At 34.3% G+C, this 20,593-nt stretch overlaps 1 protein-coding gene across 1 annotated transcript in view; it reads right to left on the bottom strand.

Moving 5' to 3' along the window:
* The window catches only part of DNAH5 (dynein axonemal heavy chain 5), a gene marked incomplete at its 5' end in the record, with an annotated part of 294,184 nt that overhangs the window by 219,606 nt on the left and 53,985 nt on the right, over window positions 1-20,593 (bottom strand). The window contains 5 exon segments of the mRNA XM_043995374.1: window positions 5,583-5,673; window positions 5,767-5,957; window positions 7,133-7,375; window positions 7,933-8,092; window positions 15,454-15,599. Of these exon segments, the coding sequence (XP_043851309.1) occupies window positions 5,583-5,673; window positions 5,767-5,957; window positions 7,133-7,375; window positions 7,933-8,092; window positions 15,454-15,599 (831 nt within the window).

Genomic DNA, 20,593 nt, shown 5'->3' on the forward strand with positions numbered 1-20,593 from the left:
TGTGATATTTAGAATCCTTAAAATATGTGGACCTTGACATTTAGTAAATTAAAAACTGGCTAATAGTTCAATCCTCTGATTTTAATTTCAAACGAAGCTTGAAATAAGAATTATAGGATCGTAGGGTGTGCAGCCAGAGGAACCTTGGAAATCACAGAATCACCGATATTTCAAAATTAAAAGCGACTTTATGGCCCACACAATCCAATCCATACCTGCAAAGATCCTTTTCTATAAGTGACTAGTGCTAAACCAATCTTAACTTGAGGACATCCAATTAGGCAAGAGAGATCATCTCCCAAGGCACTCTATTCTACTTTTAGATAACTCTAAATGTTGGGAAGCTTTTCCTTCCTTCAAGCATAAATTTGACTTTTTACTCTTGGTCCTACTTCTGCCCATTGAGGACAAACAAACAAGCCTCAATTCCTCTATTATGTGGCTGCTCCTCAAATACTTACAGGACACTTATTCATATCCTTCTAAGTGTTCTCTCCTGTGGGGTAATAATTTTAAATGCATTTCTTTCATGTGTCATGACCTTGAGGTCTTTAACAGTTCTAGATGCCTTCTTCTCCTTACTCTCCAGGTCATCAATGTCCTTCCTAAACTGAGGATCCCAGAACTGATCACAGTACTGCTGATTTAGTCTGAACAAGAGGAGGGGAAGGAGAAATAAATAAGCATTTATGTAGCACCCACCATGTTCTAGGTACACCCTCAAGTAAGGTGCTATTATAATCCCTATTTTTCAGTTCAGTAAACTGAGGCAGGCTGAAATTAAGTGACTTGACCAGAGTCACACAGCTAGTAAGTATCTGAGGCCAGATTTTATAGAAAGTATTCATGAGTACATGTCTAAAAATGTATTGACTGCCCCACCTAGCTGCCTCCTAGAACTAACAAGAGAGAAAATACTAGTATTATGACTTCCTTCTGCCTCTGATGATGCTGCCTAAGACCAGAATAGCTTTCTTGGCTGCCGTATCACTCTGTTGACTCATGTGGTGTTTGCAGTCCAATTAATTCCCTAGATCATTTTGAAACTGCCGTCTAGACATCCCATCCACTTCTTATATTTGAGAAATTGAATGTTTGTTGCCAAACTTTAAGTTTGTCCTTAAAATTTGATCTTCGACCAATGTTCTAATCAACTTTGAGTCATCTGCAGATTTGCTAAGCATGTTTTTATCTGCACAACTGAAAAAAATGAACACAACACAGAATTAAATACAGGTCCTTAGGCTATTCAATTAATAGAACAAACATTTATAATATGTCTACTATATGCCAGATGAGCAACTAGGTGGCACAGTGGGTGAGTGTCAGGCCTGGAGTCATAAAGACTCTTCTTCGCAAGTTCAAATCTGGCCTCAGATATTTATTAGCTATGTGACCCTGGGAAAGTCATTTAATGATGTTTACTTCAGTTTCTTCAGCTGTAACATGAGCTGAAGAAGGAAATGGCAACCCACTCTATTATCTTTGACAAGATAACTCCAACTGGGGACATGACTGAAACAAATGAAGGTCAACAAACACCAAATACTGTGTGATAAGCACAAAGAATAAAGAAACAGTACCTACATTCATGGAGTATATAGTCTACTGGAAGAAAACAACATGTTCACAGGTAAGTAAATACAAGATATATACAAAACAAATACAAAGGAATTTGGAATGAGGGAAATAATAATGCTTAAGGATATTTGTACTGGAGACTGATCCAAGTGGAGAGTGAATTACTACTGTGTCCATGAATAAACCCATCTTTAGGTCCAGCCATGCAATGAGTTCCAGATCTATCTAAGCCACATCTGTCCATCTTTTCAATAAGAACACCATGAAAATGTTTAACAAACCTACCCCAGAATAAAATACTGAGTCCTAGATAAACCAAATAATTTGTCCAAGATCACAAAGGTAATAAAGAAATATAGACAAATTATGAATCTAAGTCTCTGAGCTCCAAATGCTGTGCTATTTCTACTATATCACACATTATATAGTGTGTACTTTCTCTGGTCCCTATACCATACATTTCTTGTTATATGAAAAGGAAACCTTGATTACTGTTGTATGTGAGTAAGTGGAAGTTGGTAGGTAAGTATATAGCTTGGTAGCTGGGTGGGTGGGTGAGAAAGAGAACTGAGTCATTTATAAAAATTGTGTCTTGCCAACGAGGAAGTACTTCAAGTTTCTTCCACCTCCTCAAAAATTCAAACTCTTTCAAAACAAGCTTTCAGACAAAAATAGAGGAAAGCTAGAAAGAGAAAAGGGGTGCTATGCAGTTGTGTGATATGTTCCTTTCTTTCCTATGTTTATAGTAGCCCTTTTCACTTAGAAATTTGATAATGGAAAGGCTGGCTTGATAGGTGTTAACTGTTCCCAGGTTTTGCTTAATATGAATATGATTTTTAGCAGTGTAATTATTATAACAAAATTTCATTGCAACAAAATAGTTGGGAAGTCATATGCAGCTTGAAATGAGGGACTTTAATGACCTATACCTGCCTGAATTTCTTATCAAGTCACCAATTCAAGTTCAGAGGCCTGATAGTTTACAACATGGAAGGAGATGTTGGTAATAATAGAAGCATATGAAGTATTATATGGAAGGACTGAAATGAACTATGGTCTATGTCTGCTAGGGTTATGGCAGTACAATCTCAGCTATAGTATGAAACTGAGGAGCACTGATGTGTAACTCCAAATTCAAGTAACAAAGAAGAAATTTAAGAATAAGAGGGAATATTTCTTAGCACCTAACATAGCTCCAACACCATTCTCAATTCACAAATGCAAAATAAATAGATGTAACCTCAATCTGAGGCATTCATTCCAACTAAATTATTTAAAATCCTAAAAGATGTTGCTGTTAAAGTGCTGCATTCAGTATGACAATAAATTTGAAAACTTCAACAGTGGCTGCTGGATTGGGAAAAGTTACATCCCAATCCTAAAGAAGGACATTTGTCAAAGAATATTCTAAAGAATAGCAAATAAAGAATATTAGAACATGGAACACGTAACTTATCAGAATTATGGATAGGTGAACATTTTATAAATAAACAAGAGATAGAAAGCAAAGTTAGGTGTAAAATGGATTGTTTTTCACAAATAAAACAAATGTAGCCAAGATCATAAGGAAAGCAGGAAATTTCAAAAAAAAATTTATAGACAATTTATAAGATAAAGTTCTCATGTCAAAAGTATATAAATAACTTTGTCAAATCCAAAAGAACATGAGTCATTACAGAATTAATAAATGCTCAAAGGATGTAAACAGACAATGTTTGGATGAAGAAATCAAAACAACTTATAATCATATGAAAAAATGCTCTAAATTATTATTAGAAAAAAGCAAATTAAAACAACCTTGAGATATTATTTTACACCTACCAGATTGGCTAAAATGATTGAAGGGCAAAGCAAAAAATGTTGGAGGGGATATGGAAATTTGTGAAACTAATTCATTGTTTGTTGAATTATGAACTAATCCAACCATTTTGTAGAGCAATCTGGAATTATGCCCAAAGAGTTTTTAAACTACCTTTAGCCTTTGACCCAGTCATACCATTACCAAAGATGATCAGGGGAAAAAAAGAACCTACGTGTTCTAAAATGTTTATAGCAGCTGTCTTTGTATTGGCAAGGAATGGGAAATTGCAAGGATTCCCAACTGAACAAGTTGTAGTATATGATTGTGATGGAATATTACTGTGCTATAAGAAATGATGAGCTCAATAACCTTAGGAAAACATGGAAAGATTTGCATGAAATAATGAAAATGGGAATAAGCAGAATCAAGAGAATACTGTATACAGTAATAGCAATAATGTTTTAAGATCTATTTTAACTGAATGAGATGTTGATTATTATAAATACTCAAATTAACTATAAAGCACATATGAAGAAAGACACTATCCAGAGAAAGAACTGATAAAGAGAAGTATGTTTAGAATAATTTTACATATATACCTACTGGTTTCTAATGGTAGCCATCTCTAGAGTGGGAAAGAGAGAAGAAAAAAGAAATGTACATGATAATTGTGTTATATAGTTGAAAGGAATAGAAAGTTTTACATAGAAGATTTGTAGTTTTGTGTAAAATCATCTTTTTATTGTACTATGTTATGGAAATATTTGCTTTATTCCTTAAATATGTATTAATGTAATAAAAAATAAAAGGAAAGAAGAATATTCAAACTATGAAACAATTGTGCTCATTTCATGCAATAACAAGGTAACACTAAAGATTTGGCAAAGTAGGCTTCAGCAATATATAAACCAAGAATTACCAGAACTATAAACCAAATTTCCAACATTCACTGGATTGTAGAAAAAGCAAGAAGATTCAAGAAAAACACATTTTGCTCCATTGAATCCCCTAAAGCCTTTGACTGTGTGAATCTCAACAATTTGTGGCAAGTCTTCAGAGCTGCTAGTACCAAATCATCTTACTTGTCTCATGAGGAATTTGTATGCAGGCCAGAAACAACAGAACCAAATATGGAACAACTGATTGATTCAAGATTGGGAAAAGAATACAGCAAGGCTCTATATTGTCATCTTATTGTTTTAACTTATATTCAGAGTACATAATGCAAAATGCCAGGCTGGACAAATCAAAAACTGGAATTAAGGTTTCCAGGAGAGATACCAACAATCACAGATATGCAAATGACAGTATTCTGACAGCAGAAATTGAATTAAGAAGCCTTTTGATAAGAATGAAAAAGGAGAGTGTAAAGTGTAAAAGCTGGCTTGAAGTTTAACACTAAAAAACTAAGATCATTGTATTTGGTTCCATTACTTCCTGGCTAATAGAGGGAGAAGAAATGTGGTGCAAAATGTTATATTCTTAGACTCAAAGATCACTGCAGACAATGACTGTGGCAATAAATTTAAAACATGCTTATCCCTTGGAAGGAAAGGTATAGCAAATGTGGACAGCACAGTAAAAAGCAAAGACATCACCTTGCCAACAAAGGTTCATATAATAAAATCTATGTTTTTTTCCAGTAGTAATGTATGGCTGTGAGAGTTAGACTATAAGGAAAGCTGAGCACCACAGTATTGATGCTTTCAAATTGTGGTTCTAGAGAAGACTTTTTAGAGTGCTTTGGACATCAAGGAGATAAAATTAGTTCAAACTTTAAAAAATTAGTTCAAACTCCTCACTGGAAGAACAAAGACAATTTGAAGCTTAAATACTGTGGCCACATAATGAGAAGACAGGACACATTGGAAAATACTGATGCTGGGAAAGATGTAAGGGAGAAGGGGACAGCAGAGGATGAGATGGATAGATAGTGTCATGAAAACAAAGAATATGAACTTGGACAGACTTAGGGAGATAATAGAGGATAGAAGGGATTGGAGTGCTATGGTCGAGAAGAGTTGGACATTACTGGATGACTGAAAAACAAAAAGAAAAACCTCGATCAGGGTTTGTTTTCATTGAGAGTATAAATGAAAATGATTCTTCAAATAATTAGTACTAAAATTTTGGAATTTAAAGGACCGTATTGACTTTGCCTCTCAATTCTAATTTCCAAAAGAAAAAAAAAATCACTTACCTTTATTTCCATTCTCACCTATGTCATCCTCTGAATCACTTTCTTTGTTATTGTTCCTCAGGGTTACAATTTTTCTTTCAAGTAGCTTTTTCTACAAAGAATAAAGGATCATTTTCATCCCTCCCAAATAACTACTGATTTCCAAAGCTCTAATATAAATGGATTTCTTCAGTCCCAAACTCACTGTGGACAATCGTTCTTTACTCCACTGTCCAACTCCCTTCATGACGCTGATAATACATTCCACTGCTCTGTTAAGAGTCTGCTGCACATCATCCAGAACTGGAGCCATGGAGATGTTTGGGATTGACAGGATGATGTTTGCCCTAAAAATGGGGAGGCTGATCTGCTTTGGCTTAGATGAGTGTTCACTGTCTGCAATAACACAAAACATGGCAAAGACTTAACTTTATAAATATATGGTTAATCTCATCTTTTTAACTGAAATAACTAAGGAAAAGGAGCAAAGAAGCACAAATTCTAATCTAACTCATGGTGCCTGGATGATCAAGCTGAATTTCATATCACTTTTTGAAGAAACTTCTCAGAATTTAATTATCATTATGTCCCCTTTTAAATTTATTTTGCTTTATTACTATTTATATTTATATACATGTGTGTATATATAGGTACATATATTTTGTAAATATGTATATGTGTATATGTATATTTATATGTATATATTTTGTATGTGTATGTATATATGCTTGTATGTTTATGTCTGTTTATATGCATATATATATGTATGTATATGTATATATGTATGTGTATATAATAGGTAGTTAAGTTTTTTAACTGAATTCCAAACATTATGACCTAAATATATTCCTTTTAAAGTAAACCCACTCAAGGGGCAGCTAGGTGGTACAGTGGATAAAGTACCAGCCCTGGATTCAGAAGTACCTGAGTTCAAATCTGGCCTCAGACACTTGACACTTACTAGCTATGTCACCCTGGGTAAGTCACTTAAACCCCATTGTCCCTGCAAAATAAATAAATGAAAATTAAAGTAAACCCACCCTCTGAAAGTCAGCCAAATTCTAAAATAATTGCATAAATTATAATTTTATTGGTGCTTAACATGGACCACTATAACAAAGAAAGGATCCTAATATACAAACTGAGTGATAAAACTTTAATAATCCCTAAGAAGAGTTGATAAATAAGAAAACTGTTAAATATGTGAATAAAGATCAAAATAAATTTTGAAACAACTCACTATAATTTTGAAACAAAAACCCCAATATTTATCTTATTCACCATTATTGGCTTTTAAAAGACCCCAATTTGTCCATGTGTAGATATTTCCCATTCAGCGCTCTCTCCAAAGAAAGGTACTGACTGGTACTGTAAAGGAGAGAATCTGTTTATTAGACCTTCTCCTAGACTTGTAAACTACCCTTCATTAGCAAACGAGTCATAAAATGCATTGGGTCAGATTGCTGAATCTGTCCCATGATGAAAATGAAATGGTGCCATCATCATAAGACAGCTTGGTCATTGGCTTAAATAGCAACTTAGCCAATAAGGAAACTGTGTGAGATTAATACCTCTGAAGTTAATTGTATTGGAAGAATAAATCCGTTTACGAATGGTCTCTAAGGCATTCCGGGTAACTTTCAGAAGAGCATCAATGTTTTGGTGGTTGAAATGAGAAAGCAACTCACAAGCTTCTTCCTCTAAGATCTCATTCTCTTTTTTTTTCCTCCTGAGAACTGCAGGAAGGAGCCCAACTCCAGTCTGACTGGCATTAAGAGAAGATGTCAGACTTTCTGGGTTTTCCTGCTCTTCACCTGTTGCAACAAAACCATGAAAAATATAACAACTTGTAGGACTAACTTTTAAGGAGGAAGAGAGGAAGAAAAGTGGCAGATATAGTTTAATTATTGAAGAAACTATAGGTAATGAAAGCAGATAAATGGGATAAGGGGTAAGTAAATAAAGTATTGGACTTGGAGTTAGTGAAACAAATTAATTTCTTCCTGAATAATCAAAAGCTTGCCCTATCATTGAGACCAAATAGCATACAATTATTGAAATACTTTGAGAAATGCTATTTGTTATACAAATACAAAGTATTTAAATATAGTAGTTCATATAGTTGGCAGAAAAACCTTTCATATAAAGTAAAACCTCCAAATTGTAGTCATTAAAGACTTTATTATCAAATTTATTAACACTGTACTTTCATATCAATATTTTCTGACAATAAACATCTTTATAAATCAGGAAGAGTACCAGAAAAGACTGAAAAAAACATTTGATATAATGCATACATAAACCTAATTTTAAGGCTTGAATAAAATAGTGTGATTAACCTAGAAAAGCAAAGTACTAACAATTTTCTTACCTGTGTTTTCTCTTCTTGAATCAACCTGTTTGCCATTTGAAACTTTTTCTCCTGTAGCATGCACTTCCCAGTCCAGCAACATATTCACTAACTCATTGGCAGCTTCCTCCACTAATGAACTCTTTAAATGCAATATCTGAGCACCACTAGTACAGAGATCCTATAATAATAAGCAAGATTGTTATATATAGCTGTTGCCCAATTTTAAGTATGTCAATGATACTCTGATCAATGGGTTCTATCTCCATGTTAACCAGTTATAGCCCCTTTTTTCATGCTCATAGTCTATAAGACCAAAGTTAAGTGGGAAGAAAATCTAAAGGGAAAATTAGAAGCAATATGAACCCACCATCACCCCTGAAAAAATTCATTCAAAACCTATGCTTCTCATATACTTTTAGTGAGCAACAACATCTTCTGATATATAAATGTTATATGTGTGTGTGTGTGTGTGTATGTGTGTGTGTATATATATATGTGTGTGTATATATATGTATATATAATATACAGTACATTACAAGACCCATCCTCTCCAATCTGATCTAATTGATGCCTTTCCCTAATCATGAAGTCTATACTGATTTCCCCTTTCTCTTAACTTCCACTGTACAAAAGGCCTAATTTAAGGTTTACAATATTCAATTGCAAATACCTACATGGAAATTTTTCTGATTTTAATAAATTCAAAATTATCATAAAGTATAAAGGCCTCAGGTCTGTTTTTCAGGAAAAGGGGGCTCTTTGGGTCACCAAATCCAATGTCTGCCTTGGTCCTCATCCTCTGCTCTAATATATTTTATATTAGAGACTTCACCCCCATCACCACCACTTTCTTGAATCTCCCTCCTCCTTTCTCTTCCATAATTTATCAACAATCAACCAATCAATGTATTCTCCTGTTTCTTATTTACATCTGGATGTTCTCACCTATATGTCAAACTCAATATCATAGTATCTGAGCTGGAAACAACCTCTGAGGCCTGCTAGTTCATACCATAGAGGAAGAAGAATCTCTCCAACATATATACCCAAGTGGTCATTTGATCTTTGCCTGAAAATTGGTCCATTCCACTTTTAGATAGCTCTAATCTTTAGGAATCTTTTTCCTGGCATTAAGCTGAGATTTGCCTTTTTGCAACTTTCACACAACTCATATTTCTGCTCTCTAGATACAAGAGAAACAAATCTAATTCCTCTTCCATGTGACATCCCTTCAAATCTTAGAAAACAGATGTTATGCTTCACTTGATTCTTCTTTATTCATAGATACAAAGATTAACTTCCTGACTCTTAGATGATATGATCTTGAGGCCTATTGCCATCATCCCCTTTCACTTTCTGCAGCTTCTCTCCTATGTATCAAAATATTTTTATTCGCATGGAATAAACAAAACTGCATATAATACTGAAGATGGGGGTTGATCAGAACAGAATATTAACAGTACTATTACAAGTCCAGAGGTAGCTAGGTGGTGCAGTGGAGAGAGCACTAGGCCTAGAGTCAGGAAAAATGGAGTTCACATTTGGACTCAGATAGTAGACTCTCCTGGACCAAATGTAACAACAAAGAGAAAAATATCAAGAGGACTTTCAGGTCCACTTCTGATACATCCAAGCTATATGATTCCAGGCAATCATTTAACCTCTCAGTATCCTGGAAGATCGGTAAGATTATAAATTAGAGACCAATTGCTTGAACTGAATGGATATGGAGAGTTTCTCACACAAGTGATATCTCTTAGGTGAAAATAAAATGTTAATAGTAATCAATCAATAAACATGTTAAGCATTTCCATGTATCAAGTACTATGCTAAGCTCTTGAGAAGTAAAAAGGGGGGAATACAATCTTGACCATCAAAGAGTTTACAATCTAATGGAAATAACTAAATTAATTCATTATTCATAGCACTGGGATATATTTATATGCTCAAATGGCCTTAGATAGGAGATGAGAGTTCATGAACAATGGCATTAGAACTGCTATATGTACAACCTCCTAATTAAAGGAGAATAAAATTTCCTAGGCAACATAATTCAACATTTAGCCTTCTATAAATGAAGACATATTTCTTGGAAAAAACAGCCTTGTAATGTTTTTTTTTTTTCCCACTCAGTATCTTTTTTTCCAATTACATGTAAAGATAGTTTTCAGCATTCATTTTTATAAGATAGTATGCTTCAGTCAGCTTTCAGACTCTATAGTTCATTCTCTGGATGTGCATGGCATTTCCAACTGAGTCTTTTGGAATTTCTTGATAATTGCATTGTGAGAAGAGCTGTCTATCATAGTTGGTCACCACAAAATGTTCCTGTTACTGTTTACAATGTTCTCCTAGCTCAGCTCAGTTCACTCAGCTTCAGTTCATGTAAATGTTTCCAGGTTTTTCTCAAATCTGCCTGCTCATCATTTCTTATAGCACAATAGTATTCCATTGTATTAATATACAATAGCTTGTTCAGCCATTCCCCAATTGAAAGGTATTCCCTCAATTTCCAATTCTTTGCTACGACTAAAAGAGCTGGTAAAAATATTTTTGTACATATGGATACTTTCCCTTTTTTATAATCTCTTTTAGACACAGAACTAGTAGTGGTATTGCTGGATCAAAGGGTATTCACAATTTTATAGTCCTTCGAGCATAGTTCCAAATTGTTCTCTAGAATGGATGGATCAATTCACAACTCCAATAATGAATTGGCATTCTAATTTTCCCACATCTTCTCCAAAATTTATAATTTTCCTTTTCTGTCATTTTATCCAATCTGATATGTGTGAAGTGATAGCTCAGAGTTGTTTAGATCTAATCAATACTGATTTAGAGGATTTTTCAAATGACTATCAATAGCTTTAATTTCTTTATCTGAAAACTGCCTGTTCATATTCTTTGACCATTTCTCAATTGTGGAATGCTTGTATTCTTATAAATTTGATTCTGTTCTCTATATATTTCAGAAAAGAGGCCTTTATTAGAAGCACTAGTTGTAAAACTTATTTCCCAGATTTCTGCTTTCCTTCTAATCTTGGTTGCATTGCTTCCATTTGCAATGTAATAAAAATGATCCATTTTACAATTCATAATGTTTTCTATCTCTTTTTTGGTCATAAATTTTTCTATACATCTGACAGGTAAACTATTCCTTGCTCTCCTAAGTTGTTTATGGTATCACCCATTTTGTCTAAATCATATACCCATTTTGACCTTATCTTGCTATATGGTGTAAAATATATGGTCAATACCTAGATTCTGCCACACTATTTTCCAGTTTTCCCAGCAGTTTTTTTTTCATATAGTGAATTCTTATCCCAGAATCTAGAGTCTTTGGTTTTATCAATCAATATATTACTATAGTAATTTACTCCTATGTCTTGTGTACCTAATCTATTCCACTGATACACTACTCTATTTTTTTAGCTAGTACCAAATAGTTTTGATGATTGCTGTTTAAAATATAGTTTTAGATCTGTTTCAACTAGGTGCCTTTCTTTGAATTTTTTCATTAATTCCCTTGGTATTTTTTACCTTTTGTTATTTCAAGTAGTTTTTTAGCTGATTCTCTAGTATTTTCTAAGTATACAATGATAGTATCTGCAGAGTGAAAGTTTTGTTTCCTCATTGCCTATTCTAATTCCTTCACTTCCTTCTCTTATTGCTAAAGCTAACATTACTAGTATAATACTCAATAATAGTGATGATAATGGGCATCCTTATTTCATCCCTGATCTTACTGGAAAAGCTTGTAACTTATCCCCATTACATATAATGCTTATGGTCTTAGATACATACTGCTTATTATTTTAAGGAAAAAATCAATTTATTCCTAATAATAGGAATAGGTACTTTATTTTGTCAAAAGTTTTTTCTACATCTATTGAGATAATCAAATGATTTCTGTTAGTGTTGCTATTGATATGGTCAATTATGTTGATAATTTTCCTAATATTGAACCAAACCTGCATTCCTGGTATAAATCCCACCTGGTCATAGTTTATTATCCTGGTGATAAATTGCTAAAATCTCTCTGTTAATATTCTATTTAAAATGTTTGGGAGCAGCTAGGTGGTGCAGTGGATAAAGCACCAGCCCTGGATTCAGGAGGACCTGAGTTCAAATTCGGCCTCAGACACTTGACACTTACTAGCTGTGTGACCCTGGGCAAGTCACTTAACCCCCAATGCCTGACAAAAAATAAAATAAAATTTAAAAATAAAATAAAATTTTTGCAGCAATATTCCTTAGGGAAATTGATCTATAATTTTCTTTCTCGATTTTGGTTCTTCCTGGTTTAAGTATCAGCACCATATTTCTGTCATAAAAGGAGTTTGATAGGACTCCTTCTTTGTCTATTTTTCCAAAGAGTTTATCTTGTATTGAACGTAATTGTTCTTTAAATATTTGGTAGAATTCACTTGTAAATTAATCTGGCCATGGAGATTTTTTCTTAGGGAGTTCATTGATAGCTTGTTAAATTTCATTTTTAAAAAATGAGATTATTTGAGTGTTTTATTTGCTCCTTTTGTTTCCTATAAATTATCTTAAGATGGAAAATTGTTTTACTCCATCTTTTTGTAGGCTCTGTAGTTACAGACTCCAGTTAGAGGCTTGATTTAATATTGTTTCTGAGGGAAAGTGGGGAGAACTCAGGTAACTTCCTGGCTTCTCTCCACCATCTTGGCTCCACCTCCAGACTTGAAATTTTGTCTTGAGTCTAAGACCAATGCCAATTTCAAGTAGTTCAAGCTCGGAGAACTGGCTTTTAAAGGTGAAGAAGGAGGGAGGAAAAGATTCCTAAATCATATGTCTCTTAAAGATAGAAGATGTGCCCCACATCTAGAGAGCAATAAAGATTTAAAGACACTAGAGGGGGGAACAGAAGGCCTCTACTTTGTTCATCACCATATTTGTGAGTGACTCAAAAAGTATGTCTGATAAAAAGGGAATTTCCTATATAGCAGACCCAAAGCACGTTTTTCTTTCATAGGGGCTTCAAACTAAAGACCATACCATGAACTATGGAGGACCCTGTTGGAGAGTTAGGAATTCACAGAATATCAGAATGTTATCTGGCAACCCCAGATTCTCAGAGGAACTTATTATTCCTTTGATTGGGAATAGGAATAAATATTTATATATTTCCCAATTACATTTTAATCTGGTTCTGGCCATACTTGGGAAGGTTGCTTTGGCAATGAAGACTCCTAGCTGTGTTTTTGACATTTCTGACTTAAAGCACTGATAAATGAGGCAATTTGACTAGGGTCACAAAGTCAGTATGTGCCAGAAATAGTGTTTGAACCCAAATCTGCCTAGTTGCAAGGATAACTCACTATCCACTAAAATAGATAAAAACACTAAGAAAACAATTCCTGTCCTAAAGGATCTCATATTCTGCTGTGGAATGCAATGTAGACCCAAACAAGTCCATATAAAATAACTCATGGCCAGATGGAGTGTTAACAATTTGGAGTAAAAGGAAAGGCTTCATTTAAGAGGTGGCAAGAAGGGAATCCTGAAAGAATCTAAGGATTCTAAAAGCTGGAGGGAAGAAGTGCATGCATTCCAGCTGAGGGGAGCACAGGCTCTGCAAAGGAATGAAGTCAGGAAATGAATTATAGGCAAAAGGGAACAGCAAGTAGTCCAATTTGGCTGGAATGTAGAGCATGAAAAGGAGAGTAACATGAAATAAATCAAGCCATTAGCAGGATGTGGCTTTGCAGGAAAATTCCTCTTTGGAGCAATCTCTCCATTTCACATAAAAATAAAAAAATATTGTTTCCATTATGTGCAGAGGTACGTGATAAGCACTACTAAAATGGATGCCGCATGGTTCCTGTCCTCAAGAAGGTTATAATCTAGTAACTTATTCTCTCCTCCCTAATCATTCCTTTTTTGTATACTTACCCTTTTCTCTCCTTATTATAAATGTCCCTCTTTGCCTTTCCTCTTGGAGCTAACAAGATTGCTTAAAATTTTGTCCAATTCATAATAGAATGATATATTTTTGAATAATAATAAAGTAAGTATATATAATCCAGTAGAAAAAAATATTACAACATTGCTAGGTACAAAATTGTCAATGTTTGGAGATTGCATTCTGATCATATGATCATAAAAAACTTAGATGACATGGTTATTCATGTCATTATCCATTCATTATCCATCCTTAGTCTGGCGTTCAATGATTTCCACCATGATCTGCTTCCAACCTGCCTCTTCAGTCTTATCTACTTGCTAACATTCAGTTCTAGCCAAAGTGAGCTGACTCCCAATCTTTTGTATACTTCTGTGCTCTCTCAACTATTCACTTTTGCTCAAACTATTCCTTACATTTAGAATGACCCCCCACACAAAAACATACATACACATACACAAACATACATACTATACCTTTCTTGTTGACATTCTACCTATCCTTCAAAACCCAGCTAATATATTATTGCTTTGTAAAGCTTTCTCCTAATCTCTCTAGCCAGAATTCTTTAATTTTTTCTGATGGTATCTTATCTTAAGGCACATTGTACTCTTACATTATATTTATCTTTGTACATGCCATCTAGATTGTAAGCTCTTTGAGGACAGAGACCCCATTTAATCTTTATACCTCCCCTATTGTCTACAATAATGGCTAATAATAATAGCTAGCATTTTAAAATGCTTTGTTTTCAAAGAGTTTTAGGAAAAAAATCTCATCTGATTCTCACAATAACCCTTGGAAGAAAGTATTATTATCCCCATTTTATAGATGAAGAAACTGATGCATATAGAGATTAAGTGACTTGCTCGGGTTAATGCACCTAGTGGGTATATGAGGCTAGATTTAAACTCAGATCTTTTAGACTCCAAGTCCAATTCTCTATCCATTATACTACATAGATATCCTTTCTCACCTTCTAGTTTGCTATCACAATCCACTACATAGTAAGCTCTTAAATGTTTGTTGAATAAATGCACACTAAATGTTACTATTCAAAGTAACATTTAATACTATCTTGTCTAAGAGTGATTTTTGTACTTACTATAGTCATTAAAATATTTTTTAAAAATATTTTTAAATATAAATATAAATAAAATATATTTTTAAAAATATATTTTAGAGTCATTAAAATATATTTTAATGACTCTAAAACATGTTTAAAGAATAAATGGTAGAAGTCCTATTCAGAGAGGTTTTTAAACAACTGTATTGCCCTCCCTAATTAGACTCAAGTTATTCTAAGTCCTTCTATAAATATTTTTCTCTTTAAGAATAAAAACTTGCATAACACATTTACTACTAAATTGACAAAGTACACCTTCTAGCAAATTCAACTAACAATGAATATAATGTCTCCTAAATGTATAGGAGTGACTCTTCTAATACCTTTTCCTCTTCATTTTCCAATCACCCCATTTGTAAATTACCTATAAAACATAACTGGTTTACATTCACCCAGAATTCATATCATATTTCATGAAGTAACCATTACTTTTAAGAAAGCTAATCACATAACTACTTTTAAATGAAGACAATATCATTGTAACCTTTGTCATTTGGAGAAACTCTTCACAGGTAAGTGGTTCATCATCAGGGAGTTTGCAAAGAGGTACATGACTCATTTCTTCTAGAACAGCATCAATACGATACTCTACCAGGTCATTGACCCGATCAAGAAGAAGATCTATCTCACCTTTTGGGGAAAAAAAACATCATCAAAGGAGAATGTTAAAGAATGATTTTTGTAAGAATAATTATCAAAAACAGTATTAAAACCAATTTTAAAACAAGAGTATCTATAAGAGTGGTTACAATTACGATGGCCATTACAATTCCTTTGTAATCACTGCAATAAAATTCTGCATATCAAAAGTCCCTGGAAGAAGAAGTCATTTGGAACATATTTTAGTTATTTTGAATTAAAAACAGTAAAACACAGTAGTTAAAGTCTATAGTCTTAGAAATAAAAAAACAATTTTAGACTTTGGCTATATCTCCCTTAGCTCATGTTACTTTCCTACAAGGAAGAAAGCTTAAATAAAAAATTATAAATTAGTGTAAAATACTCATGATGCATTAAAATTATGTATGTGATTCATTAATTCATTTTTTTCATCAAATTTCCACATTCAAATCCCAAAGACATAATAAAAGTTAATAATATTCTTAACCTTAAAACAATAACATGAGCAGCCCCCACAAGGTTCTACAATACTATTAAATACATATAGCATATCATTCAGTCATTCCCCATCTGAAGGGCACCCCTTCAGTTTCTATTTTTTTATGAAAGAATTCTCAGTATATACATATGCATAATATTTCATCATACAATTTATATCAGTTCTTTTTGAGGTGGCAAAGAATTAGATTTTGTTTTACACAAAAAAGTTAAGTTATATTCCACCATTTTTTCCCAAATCTAAATTAGAAAAAGAAAAGGTGCAATAGAATCCTGGAGACAAAATGTATTTCTTCCAAAATTACTACAATGTATTTAAAAAGAACCAACATTTTCCAAGGAAAATAAAGTCTTCTTGAAAAGTTTATTTTAGAATTCTCATGATAGTCCTCACTCCCAAAATATTCTTGTCCAAAATATAAATTCCTCCATTCTCATTCTCTCTCTCTGCCCCCCACCCCCCTGTCTCTTTCTCTCTCCTTTGACTCTGGCCATTTTCAAAAGTGTTTTGCTTCTCCCTTTTACCTCTCCCTTCTATCAGACACACACCATTCTCTTATCCCCTTTCCCCTCCTACTTTCCTGTATGAAGATAGACTTCTATAGCCAACTGAGTATGTTATTCCCTCTTTTAGGCAATTTTAATGAGAGAAAAGTTCATGAACTCCTTTCCCCCTTTTTCCATCTTCTCCTCCACTGTAAAATATACTTTGAGCATCTTTTATATCAGATAATTTACCCCATTCTAGATCCCCCTTTCCCCTTCTCCCAGTGCTTGTTTTTCTCATCTTTTTTTTTTAGATAATCATCCCATCATATTCACCTCACACCTGTACTTTCTGTCTATGTATACCCAACATCCCTAAAATGAATGAGAAAGTTTAGGAGTTATAAGTATCAATTTCCCATGTAGGAATATAAACAGTTTAACCTTATTGGATCCCTTATGAATGCCCTTTCCTGTTTACCTTGTTATGTTTCTTTTGAGGATTGTATCTTAAAATCAAATTTTCTATTCAGCTTACTTCTTTTCATCAAGAATGTTTGAAATTTCTCTATTTTGTTGAATATCAATTTTCCCCCTGAAGAATTATATTCACTTTTGCTGGGTAGGTGATTGTTGGTTGTAATCCTAGTTCTTTTGCACTCTGGAATATCATATTCTAAGCCTTTAATGTAAAAACTGCTAAATATTGTGTTATCCTGACCTCCATGATATTTGAATTGTTTCTTTTTGACTACTTGCAATATTTTATTTTTGACCTGGGAGCTCTGGAATTTGGCTAGAAGTTTTCATTTGGGGATCTCTATCAAAATGTACTTGATGGATTCTTTCAATTTTTATTTTACCCTCTGGTTGTAGAATATCTGTGCTATTTACCTTGATAATATCTTGAAAGATGGTGTCTAGGCTCTTTTTATTGATCATAGCTTCCAAGTAGTCCAATAATTATTTTTTAGTGGGGGTAATGGGGGTTAAGTGACTTGCCCAGGGTCACATAGCTAGTAAGTGTCAAGTGTCTGAGGCCAGATTTGAACTCAGGTCCTCCTGAATCCAGGGCCAGTACTTTATCCACTATGCCACCTAGCTACCCCCAGTCCAATAATTTTTTTATTTATCTCTCCTGGGTGTATTTTCTAGATCAGTTGTTTCTCCAATGAGATATTTTCACATTTTCTTATATTTTTTCATTCTTTTTCACTTTGTTTGATTGATTCTTAATATGTCATAGGGTCATTAGTTTCCACTTGCCTACTTCTAATCTCTAAGGAATTATTTTCTTCAGTGAACTTTAGTACCTCCCTTCCCATTTGGTGAATTTTACTTTTTAAGGAGTTCTCTTTAATGAATTTTTGTACATCTTTTTTTCCATTTGTCCAGTTCTGCTTTTCAAGGCATTCTTCTGCGGACTGGATTTTTGTGTCTCTTTTACCATTTGGCCTCTTCTGGTTTCTTAAGGTGTTGTTTTCTTCAGTATTTTTGTGCCTCCTTTACCAAGCTGTTGACTTTTTTTCATCATTTTCTTGTCTCCCTCTCAATTTACAACACATTTTTTCCTCTACCTCTTTTAATTGACTTTTAAAATCCTTTGTGAGCTCTTTCATGGCCTGGGGCCAATTCATATTTTATTTTCAGGCCTGGTTCTGGTAGATTTGGCTTTATTATCTTCTTCTGAGTTTATGTTTTGATACTCCCTGTCACTATAGTAATTTTCTATAGTCAGTTTTTTCCTTCTATTTGCTCATTTCCAGCCTATTTCTTGACTTTTAACTGTATACTAAAGTGGAGCTCTGCTTCTGGAGCTGGGGAAACAAGGTCCTAAGCTTCAGATTTTTTGTGCAGAACCCCTACATCCAAAGCTTCCAAGAAAAATATGAGTTGGTCTCAGGCCATGTAAGCACTCAAAAGGGACTTTGAAGAAAAAGTAGGAAAGATAGAAGGAGGATTTAAAGAGGTGAAGGAAAGAATGGAAAGAGAAAACAGAGCAATGCAGAAAAGTCATGAGAAAAAAGTCAACAGATTGAAGAGTCAAATGGAAAAGGTGATTAAAGAAGCTCTCAGAAAACAATAATTGCCTGAGAATTATAAGTGAGCAAATGGAAGCTGGTAACTTTATGAGAAAGCAAGACACATTAAAGCAAATCCAATTGAATAAAAAAAAAATAGAGGGCAATATGAAATATACCCTTGGAAAAACAGCTGACCTAGAAAATAAATCCGGGAGAGATCATTTGAAAATCATTGGACTACCTGTAAACCATGACCAAAATAAGAGTTAAGATATCACCTTCCAGGGCAGCTAGGTGGCGCAGTGGATAGAGCACCGGCCCTGGAGTCAGGAGTACCTGAGTTCAAATCTGGCCTCAGACACTTAACACTTAATTAGCTGTGTGACCCTGGGCAAGTCACTTAACCCCAATTGCCTCACTAAAAAAAAAAAAAAAGACATCACCTTCCGAGAAATTGTCAGGGAAAATTGCCCTGATATTCTAGAAGGTAAAATAGAAATTGAAGGAATCCACTGATCACCTCCTAAAAGAGATCCCAAAAGGATAACCTTAAGGAATATTATAGCCAAATTCCAGAACTCCTAGGTCAAGGAGGAAATATTGAAAGCAGCTAGAAAAAAGGAATTCAAATACTGTGGAGCTACAATATGGATAACACAAGATCTGGAAGCATTAAAAGACCAGATGTCAATGAATATGATATTCCAGAGGGCAAAGGAACTGGGACTACAGTCAAATATCACCTACCCAGCAAAACTGCATATAATCTTTCAGAGGAAAATGGGATTTCAATGAAAAAGAGGACTTTTAGGCATTTGTGATGAAAAGACCTGAACTGAATAGAAAATTTGACTTTCGAATACAAGACCCTAGAGAAGCATAAAAAGGTAAACAGCAAAAAGAAAACATGAGGGATATTAAAAGATTAAACTGTTACATCCCTACATGGGAAGATAATACTTCTAACTCATAAGAACTTTCTCAGTATTAGACTAGCTGAAAGGAATACAATTAGAGGACACAAGTCTGAACTGAATATGAAGGGATGATATTTGTAAAGCATTTATTTTTTGTTTATGCTTGTTTTTTGTGGGGCAAGCAGAGAGGGGTGGCTCATGTCTGGGGCTGTATTTGGGCTTGGGGCCTTCTGGGTCCAGGTCTGGTGCTTTGTCCACTGTGCCACATAGCTAACTCATGATGACATCCTTAAAATAAAGTTAAGGAGTAAGAGGAATGCACTGGAATAAAGGGAAATGGAGGGGCAGACTGGGGGAAAGTACCTCACATAAAAGAAACAAGAAAAAGCTTATAGAGGGGAGGGGAAGAGGGGGAAGGAGGGAGGGAGTGAACCTTACTATCATCATAATTGGCTCAAAGAAGGAATAACATACATACTCAAGTGGGTATAGTAATATGTTTTGCCTTGAGAAAAAGTGGGAGGGGAAGGAGATTGGGTGGGGAGAGGAAGGGCAGATTGGGGGAGGGATGAGTAAAAAGCAAAACACTTTTGAGGAAGGTGAAGATGTTCTGCATAACTGCACATGTATGACTTATATTGAATTGCTTGATTTCATGGGAGAGTTGAGGAGGGAGGGAGGAAGAAAATTTAGAACACAGAATTAGCTCAAAGACCTTAATCTCATCAGAGCTGGCTCAAGGAGGGAATAACATATACACCCAATTGTGCAGAGTAATCTATCTAAACCTGCAGGAAAGTAGGAGGGGAAGAGGATAAGGAGGAAAGGGTGAAAGAAGGGAGGGCAGAGCAGGGGAAGGGGAAGTCAGAAGCAAAACACTTTTGAGGAGGAATAGGGTAAAATAAGATAGAAAATAGAGTAAATATCATTGGAAGGGAATAGGATGGAGGGAAATAGTTATGATGATTGAATATAATGGCAAAATGTATGGTACCTACTTTGCTGGGCTATTGTGAAAAAAATCCTTTGTCAAGTTTAAGGTACTACATAAAGGTTATAATGAACAGAGTGCTATCAA

The sequence above is a fragment of the Dromiciops gliroides genome, chromosome 1 (genome assembly GCF_019393635.1).
Source record: "Dromiciops gliroides isolate mDroGli1 chromosome 1, mDroGli1.pri, whole genome shotgun sequence".
Taxonomy (NCBI): domain Eukaryota; kingdom Metazoa; phylum Chordata; class Mammalia; order Microbiotheria; family Microbiotheriidae; genus Dromiciops; species Dromiciops gliroides.